Source organism: Lachnellula hyalina, assembly GCF_007821495.1.
Source record: "Lachnellula hyalina strain CBS 185.66 chromosome Unknown contig00225, whole genome shotgun sequence".
Lineage (NCBI taxonomy): Eukaryota > Fungi > Ascomycota > Leotiomycetes > Helotiales > Lachnaceae > Lachnellula > Lachnellula hyalina.
The window spans coordinates 20,159-41,779 of NW_022157339.1; the positions used below are offsets into that span (position 1 = coordinate 20,159).

General features: G+C 47.1%; 6 protein-coding genes across 6 annotated transcripts; 3 read left to right on the forward strand and 3 right to left on the reverse strand.

The window, feature by feature from the left end:
* Nucleotides 1-170: 170 nt before the first annotated feature.
* On the forward strand, nucleotides 171-1,500 carry LEU1_1 (3-isopropylmalate dehydrogenase; the record flags this gene model as incomplete). Its single annotated transcript, XM_031153541.1, has 5 exons — nucleotides 171-221; nucleotides 282-302; nucleotides 361-432; nucleotides 485-1,208; nucleotides 1,259-1,500. 5 exons carry the CDS (start codon nucleotides 171-173, stop codon nucleotides 1,498-1,500), a joined length of 1,110 nt encoding a protein of 369 aa, XP_031001622.1.
* A 1,491-nt stretch (nucleotides 1,501-2,991) lies between these two features.
* Nucleotides 2,992-6,235, reverse strand: los1 (Exportin-T; the record flags this gene model as incomplete). The annotated part of the gene is made up of 3 exons (XM_031153542.1): nucleotides 2,992-4,514; nucleotides 4,567-6,118; nucleotides 6,224-6,235. The coding sequence occupies 3 exons, from the start codon at nucleotides 6,233-6,235 to the stop codon at nucleotides 2,992-2,994; spliced, it is 3,087 nt and encodes a 1,028-aa protein (XP_031001623.1).
* Nucleotides 6,236-10,574: 4,339 nt separating this feature from the next.
* On the forward strand, nucleotides 10,575-11,211 carry LHYA1_G008623 (uncharacterized protein; the record flags this gene model as incomplete). The annotated part of the gene is made up of 2 exons (XM_031153543.1): nucleotides 10,575-10,671; nucleotides 10,862-11,211. 2 exons carry the CDS (start codon nucleotides 10,575-10,577, stop codon nucleotides 11,209-11,211), a joined length of 447 nt encoding a protein of 148 aa, XP_031001624.1.
* Nucleotides 11,212-13,623: 2,412 nt separating this feature from the next.
* Nucleotides 13,624-14,841, reverse strand: LHYA1_G008624 (uncharacterized protein; the record flags this gene model as incomplete). The annotated part of the gene is made up of 2 exons (XM_031153544.1): nucleotides 13,624-14,131; nucleotides 14,183-14,841. 2 exons carry the CDS (start codon nucleotides 14,839-14,841, stop codon nucleotides 13,624-13,626), a joined length of 1,167 nt encoding a protein of 388 aa, XP_031001618.1.
* Nucleotides 14,842-15,598: 757 nt separating this feature from the next.
* Nucleotides 15,599-16,246, forward strand: naa20 (N-terminal acetyltransferase B complex catalytic subunit; the record flags this gene model as incomplete). The annotated part of the gene is made up of 2 exons (XM_031153545.1): nucleotides 15,599-15,767; nucleotides 15,843-16,246. The coding sequence occupies 2 exons, from the start codon at nucleotides 15,599-15,601 to the stop codon at nucleotides 16,244-16,246; spliced, it is 573 nt and encodes a 190-aa protein (XP_031001619.1).
* Nucleotides 16,247-20,303: 4,057 nt separating this feature from the next.
* des (ATP synthase subunit delta, mitochondrial) lies at nucleotides 20,304-21,084 on the reverse strand (the record flags this gene model as incomplete). The annotated part of the gene is made up of 4 exons (XM_031153546.1): nucleotides 20,304-20,336; nucleotides 20,388-20,566; nucleotides 20,623-20,776; nucleotides 20,905-21,084. 4 exons carry the CDS (start codon nucleotides 21,082-21,084, stop codon nucleotides 20,304-20,306), a joined length of 546 nt encoding a protein of 181 aa, XP_031001620.1.
* Between the last annotated feature and the right edge of the window lie 537 nt (nucleotides 21,085-21,621).

The following is a 21,621-nucleotide window of genomic DNA, read 5'->3' on the forward strand; positions in this document are numbered from 1 at the left end:
TATTCTGAAATATACACCGCAACCGCGCATAGCTCGGTACTGTACTCAAGTCGCGCGATCGGCATTAAAGTGTGTCTCCGAGAATCGGAAGCGCGGGGTCAATAAAAACATCATCTTATCCCCCCCACATCTTCATACTGTACAACTTTTAACTTTTGAATCTACACAAAATGGCAACTCATAATATCGTCGTCTTTGCTGGCGACCATTGCGGTCCCGAGGTAAAGCTTCATTTCCTCCTCAATGGCTTCATAGGAGCTTGCTAACGTATGGAATGGTAGGTTGTGAAAGAAGCTGTTAAGGTATGAGGAGCTCCAAACGTACGAGGGATGGTAGGTTAGAAGCTGATTGTTGTGCTAGATTCTCAAGGTCGTTGAGGCTGCTCGGCCGGGTGCTGGAACTTTCAATTTCCAAGAACATTTGCTCGGCGGCGTAAGTATATATTTTTTCATCTTTTCACCGACGGAATCTGATATTAAAACAGGCTTCAATTGATGCCACCGGCGAGCCCCTCACTTCCGAAGCCCTCGACGCTGCTAAAGCCGCAGATGCTGTCCTGCTCGGTGCAATTGGTGGTCCGAAATGGGGGACGGGGAAGGTACGACCGGAACAAGGCCTCCTCGCACTCCGAAAGAATATGGGCACATTTGGCAACCTACGGCCTTGTAATTTTGCTTCCGAATCCCTCGTTGATATCTCGCCGCTGAGGGCTGAGGTATGTCGCGGTACGGATTTCAATATCATTCGGGAACTTACTGGGGGTATTTATTTTGGCGACCGGAAAGAGGATGATGGTGATGGAATCGCGTGGGATGTGGAACCTTATTCTCGCCCGGAAATCGAGCGTATCACAAGGCTTGGTGCTCATTTGGCTCTGCAGCATGATCCCCCTCTGCCAGTATGGAGTTTGGACAAGGCGAACGTTCTCGCTACGAGCAGATTATGGCGGAAAGTCGTCACTGAGGTTATGGCCAATGAGTTCCCGCAATTGAAAATCGGCCATCATTTGATTGATAGCGCTGCTATGCTCATGGTGAAGAACCCACGAGCGCTTAACGGGATTGTGGTTACGAGCAATTTATTTGGGGATATCATCAGTGATGAGGCGAGCGTCATTCCTGGAAGCATTGGTCTGCTTCCTAGTGCAAGTTTAAGCGGTATTCCGGATGGAAAGAGCAAGTGCAATGGTATCTATGAGCCAATTCACGGTAAGCTCCTTCCCTTCATCTTGCGATATCTCAACTAATGACGAGCCCAGGATCTGCACCTGACATCTCGGGTCAAGGACTCGTCAATCCGGTAGGAACGATCCTGTCTGTGGCCATGATGCTGAACTACTCGCTTCACCTGCCCGCCGAATCCAAGGCTGTAGAGGAGGCAGTCCGAAGAACGATTGAGAAGGGGATTCGGACGAAGGATATTGGTGGCACTTCGAGCACCTCGGAGGTTGGTGATGCGGTTGCAGAGGAGTTGAAGAAAGTTCTCAGTGAGCTCAAGTAAAAAGAGTTAATGGCTGATATTTATTGAAAGTCTCCAAATTACACTCACCTAGGTGCTTGACTTACCCGCATTACTTCGTCTTCTCCTTGTGATGTTTTGGTGGTTGGCTTCCATTGCTTCTGTCTTTCCGTCTCGTCACTCTTTCCCCCTTAGGAAGAATTCCCACACTTGAGTTTATACCTAGGTAGGCTTTTGAGAATATCTTCAAGTACCCTATGTCCACCTTAAAGCTTAGATGCTATGCTAGTACCATCTTTTACTTGTTAGCTTTGGTCTCCAGGGAAGTGGAACCGCAGTGCCAGAATCGCGCCTACGGTCATATTTTCCTCCCATGCTCGTAAGGGCAAAGGCACAACGCACCATACATCACACTAAACTATAAAAGTTACAAGTTGCACGTTTCCACCATGTTTTCTTATTATCTATGATATTACAAACCTCTTCCCGTCCTCCCCTGCACACTTTCTATCTTACCACTCACCACACATTTCAAACTAAGAGTCTTTTCATCTGTGAAACTATCGTCTTCTTGTATCAATCTATTTCGGTTCGGTAAGTGAAGTCAGTCCAAACTCCAACTTCCTCCCAACTAATTCTGTTCAGGTTAGTCCTTTCAGGGTCCAAAAGAAAACTACAAGCCAACACACAATTCTTAATCCATTTCTTGTCATTATCTCTTGGAATTCAGTTATTGAAAAAAGAAATCATCGGAAAGAAGCCGCTTCATTAAACTTATCATTGCTGGTAAGGTTTTCGCTACCATATATATACATCTATCAATTACTAACTGACTCCTCGATTAGCTATTAAGACGCACGCAACATCATCATCCATCTCCATCAGCAATTAGCAAGAATCCCGCTCAAGATGGACATTGAATTCTTGCTGAGTCCAGCTCCAGCTACGGCATCTAGCACCCCACCCCAAGTAATGAGCCTCGACTTCTTCTTAAATACAGTCCTCGCTTCTGCTTCTGCAAAGATGCGTTCGGCATCGACTAGGGAGTAAGATGGCCATCCATTGCTTGCTTCACTCTCTTCTGAAACCATCCATGCATGTATGGCCACTTCCAACATACCATACATTATATTTGTTGGTTTGGTTTAGTTTTAGTTATGGTCTCTTAAGTTGGATATTCTTCTGTCTGTACTCCAATCTGCTAGATGGAGTGAGACATCGAGCATTCTTCCAAGGAGTAGGGATATGGCTACGGGGTGGCAATATCGCAGCATGTATATTTGTGTTCTCGGCGTCATTATCGCAGCTTCGTGTATTCCAAATGCGAATTGTATTTATCTAATCCTCAATTTGACTACCTATTCTTTTGCTACTTTGAAGGGCTCTCTGCCCACACTCGAATAACCCTTCGCCCACCCACCCCAAATCCTTGCAATAAGTATCTTTCGTTGACATGGTATTGACCTCCGAAAAACGCCTTATTATATGCATGCATCATAAACCCACCCTTCCTCGCATCATATCATATCATATTCAACCATTATGTTTCAAGAACCTCTGCAAGAATCCAGAAAGTCCTTTGCGGTCTGCGGACGTCGTCATCGCTTTGATAAAATCCGTGCCATCGATACCCATGGCTGGGAAGAAGGAACCCTGCAAATGTTGCAGAAACATATCACCGGTTTTAGTGTAAATAGTTTGTTCCAAACCGGCGATTTCGTTCAGAACCTGTTTGATCTGCGCATCCGTCACTGGTCTAAATTGCGGGTCTCGTAAAACTTCCCAACAGATAGGGTGGAAACGTTCTATGAGGAAGCGGTCGAAACCTGGAAACGCGGGAGATGGAGGGATAGAGGCCATTGGTTGTGGGGAGATGATCGCGATGTTGGGACCACCCCAGAGGTCGGCCATTCGGGTAAGTACCGAGAAAGCGAGTCGGCTGGCGGAGAGGTTGCCGGTGTCTGGATTGACAGTTTTTGCTAATGTAGTGACGGAGATGATAAGAGGCTCGAAGAATTGTTGGTTCGAGTCGCTGACAAGGATAGCTCCGAGGCCTTCGTTCAAGATAATCTGGACGAATGTCAGATATTCTCGTCGAAGCTCGGTAAGTTGGATTTCGTCGTCGGTTCCAGTAATTGGTTCGGCTAGGCCTGCGAAGACTCTTTGAAGGAGTGGTGTGAGAAGAGAGTCTAGGACGGAATATATCTCTTTCTTAAAGCCGAAAACCACCTGGTCCAATAAGCGAAGGAACATAGCCATCTCGTCTTTGGAAGAGCTTTGAGATAGTAAGCCATCAATCCAGCGAGGTAGAAGTGGTAACATTCCAATACCCAGAACACCCATTAATCTGGTAAAGGATGCTCTGGCGGCTGTGCGTACGTCGAACGAAGCTCTGAGGGCTTCAAGTGCAATCAGAATGGCTTCTGCGGCGCGATTGAACTCCTCTGATACCTCCTTCATGGGCGCTAGATGTGCCGTTGCAGCATTTCCAGGGGTCCAGTCTGAGAACCCGTGTGCCAAAGTTCCCAGCGCCATGATTATATGATGGATTTGCAAGGTCGCCTGGGCGTCGCCGGACGATGCTGATGGTAGAGTACGCTGGATGTCGGAGAAAAGAGGCTCCAAAATAGTTCGTGCGTAAAGAACCTGTTTCTCCACGGGAATTGTTGAGGTCGATGAGATGCAGCCAATAGCCTCGAAGAGGTAGAGTTGTCCAGTAAACGCCGCATCTGCAGAGTGGTCGCTTTGATCGGACGACATATCATCATCAGCGCTACTTTCACTTGGAAGCTCGGCTTTGATGGGCAGAAGATCGCTGATAGACTGAATAACAGTCTCTGCAACGTTGCCTAGATGAGCTCGCAAGTGTTTTACAAATCTATAGAAAAGATACCAAGAGCGTGTCCGGACTCTGCTATGCCCATGGTGGACAAGCCGGACAAAATGCTCCAGTACCTGAGGTACATATCCTGTTTGGTTCTCGAAGAAGGTACAATATCTGACGCAGATTTCCATATACTGTAGTTGGATTGCCGGGTGAGCGAAGGAAGCGATCCCTTTCAATTGTTAGCAAATACTATATTTACGACAGACTTACGACAGTCTTACCAGACTCAACCATTTTCGACATCATGACGATTAAGCGCTCAGCAGCGACGCCTGAGGGTCGGCTTTTTGCATAGAGACCTCCGTTTGGCAGCGTAAGCTCCCCAAATAGATACATCTCGTGGAGGGCGAGATCAAGATCCCTCCAATCCATCTGACCGCCTTGTTGATCGAGTCTTTGGAAAGTGTTTCCAATGACATTACTCAAAATGTCAATGTAAAGTGCTTCATCCACAGCAGCAACCGACTTCTGCAAGATTTGCAACCTCTTTCTCAATTCCTGGAATTCTGCCTCGTCGGTTTGTTCGTCCTCGTTTCCCCAGCTTGAAGTTTCATCATACCTCATCTTCTGGACAATAGCATTGAGAATAGGTGTCAGCATCGCAGAGTATGCAGGTGGGATTGGCTTCGCTTTGCGTAAGAATGTGAGAAGATCGGTCAGAGATGGTATAACTGTCGAGCAAATTTCATCGTATTCGTCTGAAAAGAATCGTAGAAGAAGAGGAAGGAAAGACTGGATAAGCTGCTCTGCTTTTGCTCTCGTCTCAGCATCCACCTGAACATCTTCAAGCACCTTCACAATATCAAAAACGACGTTGTTGACAAGTTTTGCAACAGCTTCGGCGAGATCAGTATCATAACTAGATGTCGTACGTAGATCATGAAGTGCCGGGCTAGCAATAAGCTGAGAAACAATTTGTCCCAAATTCAAGAAAATGACCATGTTCATCTTATCTGATGGCTTCATCTTTTTAGCCACAATCTCTGTGAAGGTATCAATAGCGGCGTTCCGCACTTTATCCTCCCTATTAGAAGGGTTGGGGCGGCCAGCGAGCTGGAAAAGGAGGTTCAATGTCTCTTCGTTAACAATCAAGGATATATCAATCCAGCTAACCCATTTGCCAACGACTTTGAGATTCATCTCTACTATCCCGTCGTCCCGACCTGCCCACTGCGCGAGGATTTCTTGCCAAGAAGTCGTAACTTTCTGAACGTCCCGTGCTCGTAGTAGATCTTTCAACTCGGTGTTGCGCCGCGTTTCGGAGGTAGGACGAGACAGCATAACGTCGGCAATTTCGTCATGGATAGAGCTTAGGAGTCGAAGATATAGGGCAATTCCAACAATGTTATCCCTCGATCCATTATTCTGCAGGCTGGTCAAGGCTAGGAAATCGTCTAGAAACCCTTCCCAGCCATTCTTGTACATTGATATGAAGAGAAAGGTCAAGGTCTGTGTAAGTTTGTTCTGAAGGCCTGGTGGGTCGACATCGTCCCGGTTGCCAGACCCATATGCACGTCTGATATATTCCAGAAGAGAATCCTTTACATGACTCAAACTTTGATCTTCAAATTGCTCTGCTTGGATAGCATTATTGACAACGTCTAGGGATACTAAACGGACCACTTCGGAACATTTTGGTGTTCTTGTAAAGAGGGAGAGGCATGCCTGACGGCCAGATGCGTTTGACCGGAGCTCATGAATAAAATTGATAGCTTGTAGGTTGAGGCTTTGGTCTGAAGTAGGATTCGAGGCGATTTCTATGGCATTCAAGACCTGAGAGATGACAAGAGTCAGTTTTTGGGGTTCGAGGGGACATTGAAATGGAAGTTGAAATCGTTGCCCCGTCATAGGAGGCCGGTGAACGAAGTGCGGACTCACCTGGGTCTCCATGACTGCTTGCTTCCAGAGGCCTTGATCTGCAAGACGGTTGTGATCCTGCCTGCAGATGTCGTCTTCCACTGCTAGGAGAATGGCAGAAGCAGAGAGGTTGTATAGATCATGCTTCGAGACTCGCTATCAAGTCATAAGGTCATATTTTTCTGCGGGGGGGCAACGGTGCGGTGATGATATCTTCGGTGCTTCTGGTAGACGTCTGTCTGCTGGCTGACGGTTAAGAGAAGATTGAACGAGATTGGGGGAGCTGCAAGATTTGGGATGTTTCGAGGCAGCAAAGAGAATACTCGTAGCTCAAGGTTGGTTGTTGGCTCCGCAGTGAAGGGAAGGCTTGAAGTGTTGATTCAGATGCACGCTGGACAATAACCCCACCACCAAATCAAATCAGGTACAGCAAGGGTCGGTAAATTTTTAGCTCTAGGTAGAGCCCTACGTGCACGTCGCACGTGCCCTCTATTGTTCTCCATAGAAGACAAGTACGAATATCGCTCTCTCTCTCTCTCTCTCTCTCTCTCTCTCTCTACATACCTACCATACCTTATGATCATCGGCAGTCGCGTGTCTCCACAAGACTGGACTATATCTAACCTTACCTACGTCTTATTTGCTTCACCCACTTGCTCAACTAAGGATTACCATATGTGAAGTACCAAGTAAGAGAGTCCCGCAAGCTGCGAGACTTCTTACAGTACGCGTCCACCTAGGCACCCAGCGACAGGCATCAAGGCGCGCACTGGGTGTTTCCATCACCATTCACACCTTTGCATTTGTTAGATCCGTCAATACCAAATCCACTGTGGCATTTAAATACAGTGCTTTTTATAAAGAGCTGATGGACTGGAGGGTAGGATACACCGTCTATATAACGACGACATGGTGGACAATCTTCATAGCCTCAAAACAAGCTTTGGATTGACGAGCCAAAGGCATTATTACAAAGTAGCGCAAACGGACAAAAGGTACATGATCAAATGCGATCAAATTGCCAGCCATCGATGTCAAGGACAAAGATGCTAAAAATCTCCGCTTTGTTCAGTTTCACACTCTATGCTTTTGTCCTCCACTTGACCTCCTCTTTGCCCAAACAATTACTTGGCATAGTAAAATTTCGCATGTCACTCGCCGTAAATATTCAACTATTTCAAGGCCTTCTTGCCCATTTCAATTTTACGTAGCTATGGGATCACAATGGGCAATCAGATATGGAGGTGCTCCTATGTGGCAAAGGCGCAAAAGCGGTTTCACCCCTGTCAAGCCCGTTCTTCCTCTTCTGGGTGCTCAAAACCAACCAACTACAGAGCAGCTAAAGCTTGAACTGCAGACACAAGATTTCCAACGGGAAATGCTCTACGGTTTAACAACACAGCAGCTGATAGACATTGGGTCCATTAGCGAGCTGCCCTTGAAGCCCAGCAGTCTCCAAAACTTTATAATCCCGTTTTTAGACAGAGACAACTGGTGGGACGGCAATGCTACTAATTTCAGCGGATATCGCATAGGTAAACTGAAACCAGGCAACTGGTCAGCGACAAACGAGCATGTCTGGGATATCCTGAAGCCATGTCTGATTATAGCTTCTCGCATGCTTTCGTTGCCCCAGATGGACATGTTTGTAGGGATTTCGATCTTATTACACACTATTGCTGACGAAAATATCAGATTATCAACACGCTCAAGCATGGTGACCGGCGACCGATAGATCCCCGAAGAATTCCTCCGGTAATGTGTACCAAAATCTCAACTTTCTTGTGGCATTACTCTTTCAAATCAGTACATTCTATTTTAGTACCCCCCGACGCTCGTGGATGTACGATATACTAATAGAGTATACCCCCTAGTGGAAAAAAGGCCGTCCCGATTCACGAAAGTCAAATGAACTGAAGTCATTCCATTCTCGGGCACCGAACGACGGGGCGCTGGGAAGCTTGGAACATAACAACGAAAAATATATCTTGTACGATGAAATGAAAAGGAGATTGAGAGTTGGATTCAAAAAGAGCACCAGGGAGCTTTTTTCGGACAAGAGAACTAAGGAGTCGGAGGAGTCGGACGCCTACACGACCGGCCCCTTCTTAGATGGCGAAAAGCCTGCTGAGATATGGATCTTGTTAGATATTGGAATTGTTCAGCCCTTGTTTCAGGATAATTTGCCGGATGCCGTAAGATTTGGCTTGGAATACTGGATAGCGAGCATACTTGTGCATGAGTGCACACATGCATTCTGGCATCTTATTCACTGTAAGTAAAGGGGGGCATTTATTTTCCATACGACAAGTTTTCAGCCTTGCAACGCACATATTTTGGCACCTGTAAGTTTTATGATATTGTTACTTCAAGGCCATCTACTTACTAACTATCTAGCTACTTCTGCCCTGTTTGCTCTCGAAACACTTTTGAACGAGCATTTGCTGACCGAAAACTATCTATAGCAATTGAAAGCGAGGCTGCAGGCAATGGTCCGGAGCTCGCAAAATTCGAGGTTCGTCTGTGTATCCCGTGAAGGATAGAACCATGCTGACCATTTATAGCCTTATTTCAACGATGACAGCATTATGGAATCAGGACTAGCGATGGAGAATCGTGTTTTTGGGGCCTTTATTTTCCCTATGTCAAGAAACAACCCATACCCCAGTTTCGTATATTGTAAGAGTTACCAGATTTCCCAAGTGCCTTATTTCATATGTTTCCAGGCCTACAAATATTCCTTCACTCCCTGCACCATTCACTCTCATCTCAAAAACAAATAGCTCACGAGTCACTAATTTCCACTCATCTATAGTCGTCGAGCCCAATTTTCCTACAGTTAAAGATGCAGAGAGAACATATCCCGGATCAGCTGTTTTACTAACTCCTCTTTTGGCAAAGGATACCTATGCATTTCCTGTCCCCGTCAAATTTTTCGAGGATGTTCATCAAGATCATTTCTGGCAAGTCTCTGTCAGAATGTATGGATCCCAATTGTTTCAGATGATGGAATTGGGTGTTGGAATCAGAGATACCGGAAATCTTGTAGCCAAAAAAGGCGGTAAAAGGAAACCAGAGCGAGTCATACACAAGCGTGAAACTACAACACGTTGGCAAGAGATGCTGCTTTTGGCTAACCTATCACCTGCAGAACGGCGAGAAGCCGAATTTCGACACAAGACTATGAAGCTCCGGAGCGCGATAGAAGAATACTGGCTGGCAGAACACCAATTTCAGGGAAATGTGGACGCCATCCTCAAAGGTTTTCCCGAGTTGCAGAACATTATGAACACGAATTCAGGTGACGAACCGCTTCCAGCTTCAGAACTGAAATTTGTTTCCACCGAACAACTTTACTTACTGGATTTGGCGACTGTTGCGCATGCCAAAGTTGTGAAGAAACTCTCTCCTAATTGGGACAATGTTAATCTTGTTGAAAATGAACAGCTTGTTTATTTAAATCGAAACATGAGGGTATTTAATACTCGGATTCGGCGAGTCCTCGCATCCACGGTTGCGAACGATCCCATATTGGGCGACATGATCACCAAACAAATCAACTCAATCGAGAAAAGGTTGGAGCTTCTAGGCTACTCATTTTCAACCCATCCGAGCAAAAAACAATACAAACGACCGACGATGGTAGAGAGTACACAGAACTGGCTGTAATCAAAACCTTGTACGAAATAGGTAGAAGTGATTTTGAGGAAAAAGCTAGTCGCTTATATGAGGTGGCAGGTATTTCTGTAAGTCCTTCGGCCTCTTCCCACCTCTTCATGTTTTTTCCCAGACCCTTGTTCAATCCTGTTATTTCGCTTCTGCCTCATATATTACAAACAATGTCCCAAATAACAATTGCTGACCCTGCATTATCTAGTTGTTCACATCCACTGCCCTAGTCATATTAAGAGCAGGGTACGATAACAGAGTATCCAATTCAACTCGACAGGAATTGGTCCGCGGTGCTTCAGCGCTTCTTCAGACCCTTAGACATCTAGATTCACCTGATGTTTGCCCAGCTTGGTGGAAAGCGCCTCTTGGTTATTGGATTGCTGCTGCACGAGATATAAATTTCGCTCTGTTGAATCAATAGCTTCCTTCCAGATCTATATCAGAGCCTGTTCTATAAGTCACTCATACTTTTCGGAAAATACCCAGTTCGGTGGCACCTTTTTATAATTGTCCTAGGCGGAATCGGACTTTGGAAGTCGATGATAAAGAGCGCCGCTTTTTCTGTCTACCGCGAGAGTACCCTGTATAATGTCGCTTGAAGAAAATCGGACGTAACAAGCTACCTCCCACCCTTGATCTCGGCGACTCCTGGAAGTTCAAAGATGCAGAAGAACCAATAACATAAGAGCCCTCGATAAAAATGGAATCCCTCGCTACCCTCGCTACCCTCGAATCGAACAACCTCCTCGGCTTGCCCCCAAGACTCGCCCCTCGTCCCCTCGTCCCCTCATTCGGAAGTGACGATGCCTAGATTCAAGTCGGGCATCTAATAAGCTTCGGAGGAAGAAGGAGGAGGATGTCAGTTGCAGGTGCTAGTTTAGTCAAAACCCCTTCAACCTGATTTAGTCAGCCTTGTGCATCTCACTAACGTACGTAAACCACGCCCACCGGCTATATAACAGAGATTATTTACAACACACGACACAGTCAAAACCTCAACCCAATTTCCCAACAGACACACAATAGCACCAACAACAGTAACGTTTCTCTACCCGGTCGTCCCCGCTACCTCCAAGCCCTTCAACCTCGAGTACTACCTCGCGACCCACATGCCATGGGTGCAAAAGTCCTGGTCCAAATTCGGCCTTCAGAAATGGGAAGTCATGAAGCTTGATCCAGTGGGTGGCTACACGACCGAGTTGATCATGCATTGGGAAAGTTTGGAGGCGTTTAGGAAGGCGTTGAAGGAGGACAGCGTGGAGATTATGGCGGATATTCCGAATTTCAGCACAGTGCCGCCGGTGCAGATTTGGGGGGAGGTTGCTGGTGGGAACTGAGGGCTAGAATCAATGGGATGATGAAATGGATGTTGGGAAGGAGATTGTGGTGGTGGGCCGTATTCAGGAGGCGGCTGGCTGTGGATTTTGTCTTGCGTATTTATCTCTTAACAGATTGGTTGTCATCTAGCACTCTTAAGTATCACTGTGTTAAATATCAGGTACGAAGGTTTGAAGAAATCTCTGACTGGTTCATCATACCTTGTGTTGTGACACTTGATTCTAGTTGATGCAAAAAGGCTTTATGTAAAGGCTTTAGGGATGAAACCAAAGGGTGTCGAAGTCCCGTCAATATCGAGGTGTTAAGAGTGGGAATTGAAAGAGCAAGTAGACCTAGTGGTTATGATAGACCTTCTTGGGAGGGGTGGGAAGTCGAGAAGGCAATAGTGGATGGATAGGATCTGGTCGGCGAGCGGTAAATGATGTTACATCTGTAACCGCGTCTTTGTGCATACCAAAATTGAAAGGTTTAATAGAGTATGCTGGACTGTTTATTCGAGCAATGTCATCACTCGACAGGCAAACCTTTTGAGGTGGATCATGATGTTTTCCCTATGTTGAAGTTCCACACAACAGGAAGCATTTCAAGAGCTCTCACCCATCCAACCACCCACCAACCCATGTAGAAACAGACGGATGGGTTTCTACATTCTATTGTCCTTCCCGATGCTACCGACCGTCCAGTCCAGACACTTTGATCAGCAGTGCACCTGGACTCCCCACGTTCCGTGCACCCCCTCCATATGCATACTCGTCCTCAAATCATATGGTCTGCCCTTTTACAGACTTTTGTTGCTCATCGCAGTCGTCAACTCTGGAGCCGAGATTTATTTCTAGACTCGTAAATTACGCTCTTGAGCCAGAGTCCGAATTTGTTTCACTGAGCGTAGACGAGACGCAGCTCAAGCCTCCTTGCTTTTACCCTTCAGATGTGTCTGTGTCCATTTTAGCCTCCAGAATCTAGATCATCTGGAAACCAGACCTGGAGCTCTCCCCCCTCATCAGATGGGTTCTAGAAATCTAACTTATAGAAGAATTATGTCACTATATCGCATGGTACTGTAATTGTGCATGGTGGGACTTCGGTGGAAGAGAGATAGATACCCATTCTGATTTTTCGGGTGTGAGGCCACCAGATTCGTCTCGGAAACAAGACAAGGGGATGAACAGTTGAATTCGGAACGATCCGTGAGTGAGATCGGTTGGGTGTTTCGGATCTCGGGGTTTTACGAATACGAGAGGTGCATACTGTAGGAAGGTTTATTTATATTCAATCCTTGAATCACACAACTAAAATCTGTGAATGCACAGTAACTGCTTGCAGCCCTATGCATGAAACGAGCCAAAATTTTCAAAATTTTCAAACTCTACCACCGCTTACACGCTTAAATTCAGAACCGCATTCAGCCTATTTACTCATTGATTCAAATGATGGTCTACACGTAATACATACATGTTACCATATAAACACGAAATTTGTTGCACTTCGCAGAAAACATGAAACGCGCCGAGATAAAGAACCTAGAGATTGATATTGGGGCAGGTTGGTTGCTTGCGGGTGCTGATTTGGGAAGTCGAAAAGGCAGACTGCAAACGGAAAAGACAATTGGGAGTTTGAGAACCCCCAATTTGGAGATCGGATTATTATTGCACGTCGTGGAAATGCGAAACATCCCTTGGTACAGCATATAAAGAGACGTGTAGAATCAATTGGTGAACAAGTTTTCTTGTTTGAGAGTGATAGGATAGATAATGCAATGTGATGCTTTCAGTTGTTAACGAAAACATCTGAGACATGAGATACCAAGAGTAGCGTGTGTAAGATGTCGCCTAGTATGCCATATTTGGTACCAGAGGGGAATTGCTACTATTCCGCTTGAAAGGACAAAATGCTACATTTGGAGGTAGAAAGAATTGTGTATATGCATGTATTCCCCAATTTGCCCCTTTCTTCTAAGCGAGGATTTAGGAACTTGCTCGAGAGTTCCAGGGGTATTTGATTAGGTAAAATGCAATTGTGCAGAACGAAGGGACGAAGTGCCACATGGCCAAGTATACAACATCAAATAAAATCAAAAAGTGCAATGTCCCAGGAGCCCGAGCCTTGAAAACCCAAGAAGCTCAACTGCGGTCTATCCATGACATGAGAAAATGAGTACTATACAGATATGTTCCGAATATCCAGGAAGTTCAACTGCAGTGTGCCCGCAACATAAGAAAACGAGTATTATACTATACTATACACACATGCTATCCGAATATCCAGGACCTCCAAACAAAAACAAATCATTATTGCCGCCGTCTGTCTTGTCTTTCTTCATCTATGCAATCCGTTGTCCAGAACGCCGAATTCCGCTTGCCAAATATGCCCACAAAGGAAAACCCTACCTATCTATCTCATCACTTCGTATTTCAGACATTTACAGCCTCAGCCTGCGCAACAAGCCTCGCTCTCCAGTCATTACACACCTCCTCAAAACCCCCAACTACATCCCCGCACACTCCCGCACACTCTCTTGCCCCCAAGCGCTCCGACCAGTTTCCCTTCTTGAGCCAGAGCTCTCCTTCCTCGCGGAGGTCCTCCTCTTTCCGCATCTCGGCCACAAGTTCCCGGGCACTACGTAAGCGGCGTGTGGCTGTCGTCGTTGTTTGCCGGGACATGTGGAGGGTGTCGGAGAGGTAGTTGAGTGTTTGGATGAGGTCGGCTGTTAGGCCGTGTAGCTGGGAGAGGGAGTTGAGGGCTACGGTTGTGGGGCGGGGCATTGATTCGTTGAGGGTCATGAGGAGGGGCATTAGATCGTCGATGAATTCCTCGTCGGGAGGCATTACTAGGGGAGAGAACAGAGGGTATGCTAGTGATTGGAGGAGTCGGGTTTGGTGGAGGAGATGTGTTGATAGTGCGGTGTGTGCTGTGATGAGTCTGGGAAGCGTTAGTACTTGCTTTTTGCTTGGTGGAAATCGGGAGACTCACCGTGTAGCACCTCCTTCAACCCCGGACTGCCCACCCAGATCTTTCAATCCATCTACGACCCTCTTGACTACCCCATCTCCAGCAGTCCCGGTATTCTCGGTACCTCTCCGCGCCAAACTCTCCACCAAATCCATTCGAGATACTAAGCCCGGAGGCATCCCCGGCGAGTCCAAATCTGATTCTCCCCCATAATCGCTCCCATCATACTCACTAGGCTGTCTCTTATGTCCCCTACCTCCAGTTGTGGGAGGAGTAAGACTCGTCGGCTTATTCGGAGCTTGTACTGGTGAAGACGTGACATCCACCCCACTATCCCTCGTCGGTCCTCCTTCTTGACTCACTTCCTGGAAATTCATATCCGGCTCCTCATCCCCTTCTTCTTCATCCTCATCTTCCCCCCACGCATCTGCCAGCTCATCCGCAAGGTTGCCGAGCCCGTTCGAAGCCTGTGCTGGTCCCCCACTGCTGAACACGTCTATCCCGATGGAATCCGAGCGTGTCAGACTATGTCTGTTTCCCGATGAGGTAGGCGTATGTATAGAGGTCTTGGAATGTCTTCTGGGACTGGAATCATTGCCATAGGAGAGGGGCGTAGCAAAGGAAAGATCGATGTTTGAAGTGTGTCTGCTATGCCTCGGTGTTCGTGGTGATGTCGGCATCTTAAATTCGTATGTAAAGGAGTGGTAGTCGTCTAGATTGAAAGACTGATCCTGCTGTTATATGCCCCCAATAACGCAGGTCTCCTTGTCCTCCTTGGTACTCGCGTTTGTATTCAGAATATGCCGTTCGTTTGTGAGACGATGAGCATAACATGCGGGAAAAGCGCGCTGCTAGATGTAGAGGTGAGGATAGTGAATGTTATTTTGTGTCGACGTGGAGACAGATCGCAAGCAGGGTTCATTGATTACGGCTACGGCTACGGCGTTGAAGCTATAGTATAGACAGGTGAATTATATCTCCTTTCCCTTCTCAGCCGCGGCCGTGGACTAGGCGTTGTGATTGGGTCAAGATTGGCGTTGATGCGATAAACCCCTGTCACAAAAGACTACATCAATGGTAAAAGTCTTTCGGAAAACGTTTGACTTACTCCCCAGGATGCCAAGAAAGTCCAGATCTTTTTTACGCATAGGAAGATTATAGATCTATTAAACAAAGATCTTCTAGAATTTAGACCGGGGCGAGGAAGCCGCTCATACTAGATAGAAAAAGCGGCACTGGTTTTTAAATGTTGCAAGCATTCAAAAGCTACCCATATTGGATGCCGCTTTTTCTTATCCAGCATCATCACAGCCCAAAAGGTCTGTGGAACAAATACACTTATTAACTACCAGCCATCCAAGACAAGCATTATAAGCTCAATATCACTTCACCATCAAATCAACCAATGCCCCTCCAACAACCCTCCCTCCCTCCACAATGACATCCCTCCGCCCCTTCCACGCAACAGACGTCTTCAAATTCAACCCCACCAACCTAGACCCCCTCACCGAAACCTACGACCTCAACTTCTACTTCTCCTACATCGCGCGGTGGCCTCATCTATTCAACGTAGCAGAGGGCCGAGATGGAACAATAGATGCATACAGTACTCCCTCCCACCACATCCAAACCATACAAACCCAAAAACAAAACCACTAACATCCATCCCCTCCCCCCGCAGTAATGGGCAAACTAGAATCCTCACCCCCCTACCAGCAATTCTCCCCACACTACCTCCCCTACCACGCGCACATAACGGCCCTAACCGTGTCCCCCTTCGCGCGCCGCCTCGGTCTCGCACGAACCCTCTCCAGCTCCCTCGAGCGCAGTGGCGATTCCTACGACGCGTGGTTCGTCGACCTATTCGTGCGCAAGTCGAACCGGATCGCGCAGCGCTTGTACGAGGGCATGGGGTATAGCGTGTATAGGCGGGTGGTGGATTACTATAGTGATGATCTGGCGGATCCGGGGAAGAGCGGCGAGGATGCGTACGATATGCGCAAGCCGTTGAGGAGGGACGGGAAGAGGGAGCATGTGAGGGAGAGGGGGGAGGAGTTTGAGGTGGCGCCGGAGGATGTTTGGTGAGGTAGTGGGGAGGAAAGATGGCGTGAATTTTATAAGTAATTGGTTGGAGTTTCTCCGCGTGGGAACAGCTGAGATGGATATACTGCTAGAGAACGGCAGGGAAGGTATGGCAAGCAAGAGCCAGACACTGAGGTGCTACAGAACCGACTGTTAAGCAGCTTCAAAGTCAAAGAGCAGCCCTTTCAGGCGCTCAATCACTAGCGATGACGAGAGCAGCTGGAGTAGAAGCTAGGTGGATTATAAAAGTTGGATTGTACACCAAAGAGTGACAGGACTGACAGGAATCTAGACCAAAACCTTTCCCAAAGCAAAAGAATACCCAATGACAATTTGAATTTAGCCAAAACTGTTACGAAGTTCGTAAAAACCAATCTATTTGATGCAAAGCAAGCCCTCGGACTTTTTCTTCAGCAACTTTGAGGATCAACCTTTTCACTCCCTTACAGCTATTAGCTGACTGCCACTCGACAACTCACCCTTGAAAACAAAGTCATCTTTCCCTTCGAAGTGTAGCATAACGGTAATTCCCCTGATACAACTGTCTTGATCCTGGCCTCCCTCCTGAACCCCGCTAAGATATTGCTCTTCCAAAAACATACGTTTCCAAATGCACTCGTGAATCTCTAGGTCCTCTATTGTTCCCGTCTGCTGGTAACTATGCAGTACTGCATCATTACTCAACCTACGTTCCTCAACAGTCTGCGCTGTATGAACAGATTCATCAACACTCAGTCTATACTCTTCAACGTTCTTAGTCGTATCAGGCGCATATGTGGGACTTGGCTCCTTCTCCACTGTATCATCGCTCGACATGTACTCCTCGGCGGACTTGGGCGTATGATTCACACAAAGGGGGCTCTGTTGCTTCTCCAGCAATCTCAAATTTCCCTTCCTCTTTCCTGCCTTGCCATTATTTGAGCCCGCCTTGCTCACTGATCTTTCCTCATGCTCCATATTCTGGACATTCGGCGTGGCTTGTTCGTTCCAAGATTTCTGGAATTCTCTGACTCCTGCCAGAGCATGATCCTCGGCCTTTTCATCGCATTGTTTCTCCATGCGTCTTAATTGTTCTTGATGTTCCATCAACTTTCGATTCAAGAATGGTATTGGTGTCCCCTTCCTCAACTGAAACAACGCAGACAATCGTCTTGATGCTTTTGTCGAACCTGGGGGGGAAATGTTGCCCATCTGCGGAGTGCCGCCTCGGCTTGGAAGCTTGACGCGCTTCCCCTCAATAACAGACCCTCTCTGAGAGGACCACTTGTAACTCTCAAGCTGTCCGAGATCTTGCCCAGGACGCACACTGACCCTGGAACTATAATTCTCCGTGGCGCTAGCTGGGCTTGATTTGTTATTCGTGGCTGACGGTGAAAGTGCGGGTCTTTTATTAAATAGGGGAAGAGGATACAAATGCGGCTCCTTTTTGAAGAGAGGATAATCACCATGTTCCCCTGGGCTTGCTCTCGGTGCAGATATACCTGTTGGCTTGTCAATTTTCCGAGGAATCGACCCTCGAGGTGGCGTTTGTCGTTGCGACGCTCCATCTATTAATGTCAACTTCTTTGATTTCGAAGTACTAAAACTTTCCTTTAGCATAGATCTTGTGGCGTACGTCTGCGGAGTTTGTGGTTTAAGAAGCCGTCTCAATTTTGGTGGACTTGTTTTGCGTTGCAAATGAAGTGGAGTCACAGTGCTCGCAGTGCGGACTGGAGATGATGCAGTATGAAGTGGTGGAGTCGGAGGGCTTGGGGGTGAAGGTGGAAAATTCATCGGAGTAGCAATGTTCTCTTTCTGTGGAGTACCGTGGTGGTGAATAACGCGATTGTGAGATTCGTGTACACAACATCTGACATTATGTTCAGTATTTTGGCATGCGGGGCACTGACAATCATTGAGACAGTGTTGACAATCTCCAACAGCTCCTATAGAAGAAACGCTGCCCTGGCGATGGTGGCCTGTTTTCGGGTACCCGTAGCATTCGACAAGTTCCTCCTTTTGGACCTCACCCTGCTGAGCACCAGGTGAACGTGGACTCGGCCCCAACACACGGGGATTTGTTTGGGATGGGGCCCTTGAGTTCTGAGGGTAAGACGGGTGAAGATGTGGTAGGAAGTCCTCGATGTAGCTATCATCAGCTGTGTACCCATGGTCCGATTCGTCGGGAACTTGAAGTCTCGTTGGTGTATGCTTCCTGGAATTATGAGGCATGTATTGTACATGGGACATTTGATCCCCATGCTCGTCATCGTCTGAATTTGGAGATGATGAGGAATTCCTATAACAATATTGATCATATTTCGTTTGTGAGTCGCGGTTATGGGTACGGTTACTCTGTCCATTGTCACCACGACTATGCACTGGAGAAGCAATAGGGAGACATCGAGGAGGTTGTTTTAAAGACAACCTTTCTGCTTTCAAGAAAGGAGACTCCTTGACACTTGTTGTAACCCTATGTCCAGAATACATATTATTAACTTGTATTTGCCCCCCAGTCTGCTGTAGTGGAGGCTTTTGAGAAGCTCTTTTCGCCGTGGAAACATGAGCACCAAAAGAGGGGGGTTCGATTGATGTACTTGATCGAATGCGCTTTCGAGGTGTAGGCAAGGTTGATTCCTGAACGCAATGTAGCTTGGGTCGTGTGTAAAGCCTTTTGGTCTGACTTGGCGTCTCATTCGTATTCTCCTTCGGAAATGTCTCAGATACGGGATGCATCTCGTCCTTAGAGTTAGTCACTGCACCCTCAGGGTGGTATTCCCTACGACTTTCTTGTATCGGTGATAGAGCATCACATTCTGCACAGTGACCATGGCCACACCTCCAGCACCTGACGGAGTTCTTTAAGGCGATGAATGAGCAAACATGACAGCGCCGATGCGAACTTGATCGCCAAGAGGGCTCGTCTGTGGACCGAGAAGTATCTTCAGACGAAACAAGCCCCGTCGGTCTTTCGATCCCGTAATACTTGAAAATATCCCGAACGCTCTGACGCGTGGTAGATGTGGTTAGAATTGAAGTTTCTAACCCTAAATTCCCACCCTGGCGAGAATGAAGGCACTGATATGGATTGGAGTAGTCCTCAAAGGATGTATCTGGGGCATTAGAAGCTTGTGACATGTAGCGACTACCCATTTGAGAGCGACTAGTATCACTGAGCACATTCGACTGCTCTTCAGATGCTCGCTGGGTGCTTTGCGCTCGCTGTCTCCCTGCAAAGGACCCAGCTTTGGACGGAGTCGCCCAGGGAGAAACAGCATCGTACTGTACACGTTTAATGACAGAATTTTGCCTGATTTGTCCATGAATTCCTGGCGTTCGATCGAAGCTTATTCTTTCATCCGCCATTGCGTGCCCCTCCTCGTGGTTTGTCCTCAATATAGTGAGACCCAGGAACGAATGTGAGGTCTCGACTTGTGTATGCTCGTGAGGATTGCTGTTCCGAGAAGCAGGCGACCCGAATCGGCTGCTCAAACGTCGACCAAAACCGATACGAGAATATTCGCGACGTTTGGGTGTAGTGGAGCGAGAAGCGGCGGTACGTGATTTCGCAAAGCCCTGTAAATATTGGACGCGTGATGCAACAATGCCTGTACTAACACTATCATTCTCTGGATGTTTGTGAATAGTCAAGGGCGATTGGGGTGATGTAGATGCGTGCCGAGCTGTCTGTCCAGGTCTTGAAGACTGCCACTGGAAGGTCATGGCCTTTCAGAGGAGCCTGGAGGCATCTGGAGGTTCCGGAGTTCCCTAAAATATAGGAATAAAAAAGTATAGAAACTGGGCCATGAAACGAAGGTGCCGAGCAATGCTGCTCACCAGCCTTGGGTAATAAATGTTGAACATATGAAGCGGTGTTGGGGGAAAAGATAAAGTTGGTTGTAGTTTAGGCTTACCTTCCCTAGTCTGGGTTCCAAACGAGCAAGAGTGACCAACAACTACAACTCAGGAAATCACTTTAGTTGTGATACGAATGCTCACAGAATGCATTTATCGAACAATGATATACACGGCTGCTGCTTTCTATAACCCTCTTGCCTCAACTACGACTCCATCCTCCCCTCTACTTCAAAACAGCTTGCAGGCTCTCCAGAACCTGTGCACTGGTTAGTAATGATCGAAAACCATCAAGGAATGCCTAAAATACCTCGAGCTCAATCTTTGCTTCGGCAATGTCCTGTTCACTACCACTTCCACCGGCAATCTTTTGCGCCTCTGAGATTTGTGATCGAACTGACTCTATGCTGAAATCTTCCAATGGAAATCCCTCAACGGCGTTGATGCTCAATTCCGAGTTTGGTTGCACGATAGCAAATCCCCCAGAGACTAGTCAAGTCATATATAAGCTAGGAATCTGCGTTTTCTGCGGGCCGACAACTTACGGAAGAACTGTTTGCTTCCACCACTCTCCTCAATGACCTCAACGAGGCCTGGCTTCAGCTGCTCAATTGAAGGAACATGGTTTGCCAAGACACCCATCTCGCCGGATTCTGCGGGGATGTTGACTTGAACAACATCCTGCGATTTGTAGACCGACTGTTGATGTGCAGTTAGCTATATGCGCATATCCCTCGCGCGCCTCCCAAACGCATTGTTCATCAGCCCTGCTCTCGGCGACCCGGCCCTTATATTTCAATTCTCCCGTTATCGAGTCTCGAACGTACCTGGTGAGGGAGAGCCAAGCTCAACTTGATCTGAGGGCGAGTTAGCAAGATTCGCAAAATCTGTTCAGAAATACCGACCTTATCCGAAACAACTTCGGCGTATCCTCTGCGGAGAAGAGGGGCCTTAATAGCTGCAGGACGCGCTCGCAGAGCCGAGCGAGCAATACGGAGGGAGTTCATGGTGATTCGAGGTGTCAATTGGAATTGTTGTTGACCTTGAGAGCTTTCCTTGAGGTTCAATCATTTTGGCGACGTCTAGTCTAGTCTAAAGAGGGCTTAGCCCATACACGTGACTACAGGCAAGGAAAAAGTAGTCTTATTCTGTCCCTCTGCATCTTTCTTCTTCTAACAAAAAACAAGCGTTTAATACAACGCCTAGAAGGCGTTTGGGTATGCTCGGAGTATTCTTGTCGTACTTCAAACCACGTGATACGTTCACATACTATCTCTACCGTCTGCCATAGTAGCATCGTCATACAGTACCGCATCCGCCTTCTGATTTTTGGAATCAAACTCAACCATCATCATGGGCTGATAAAGTTGATCATGACTAAGAGGAAATTGTTCCCGGAGACCCTTTCGTCCTTGAAAGAAATGGGCACGGCTGCAATATATATTTACTACGGATTACTATACATGCGATAGGCGTACATCTTAGTATAGGAGGGAGTGCATTACAGTCTGCTTAGTCACTACTTAGTCATATAATGACTAATA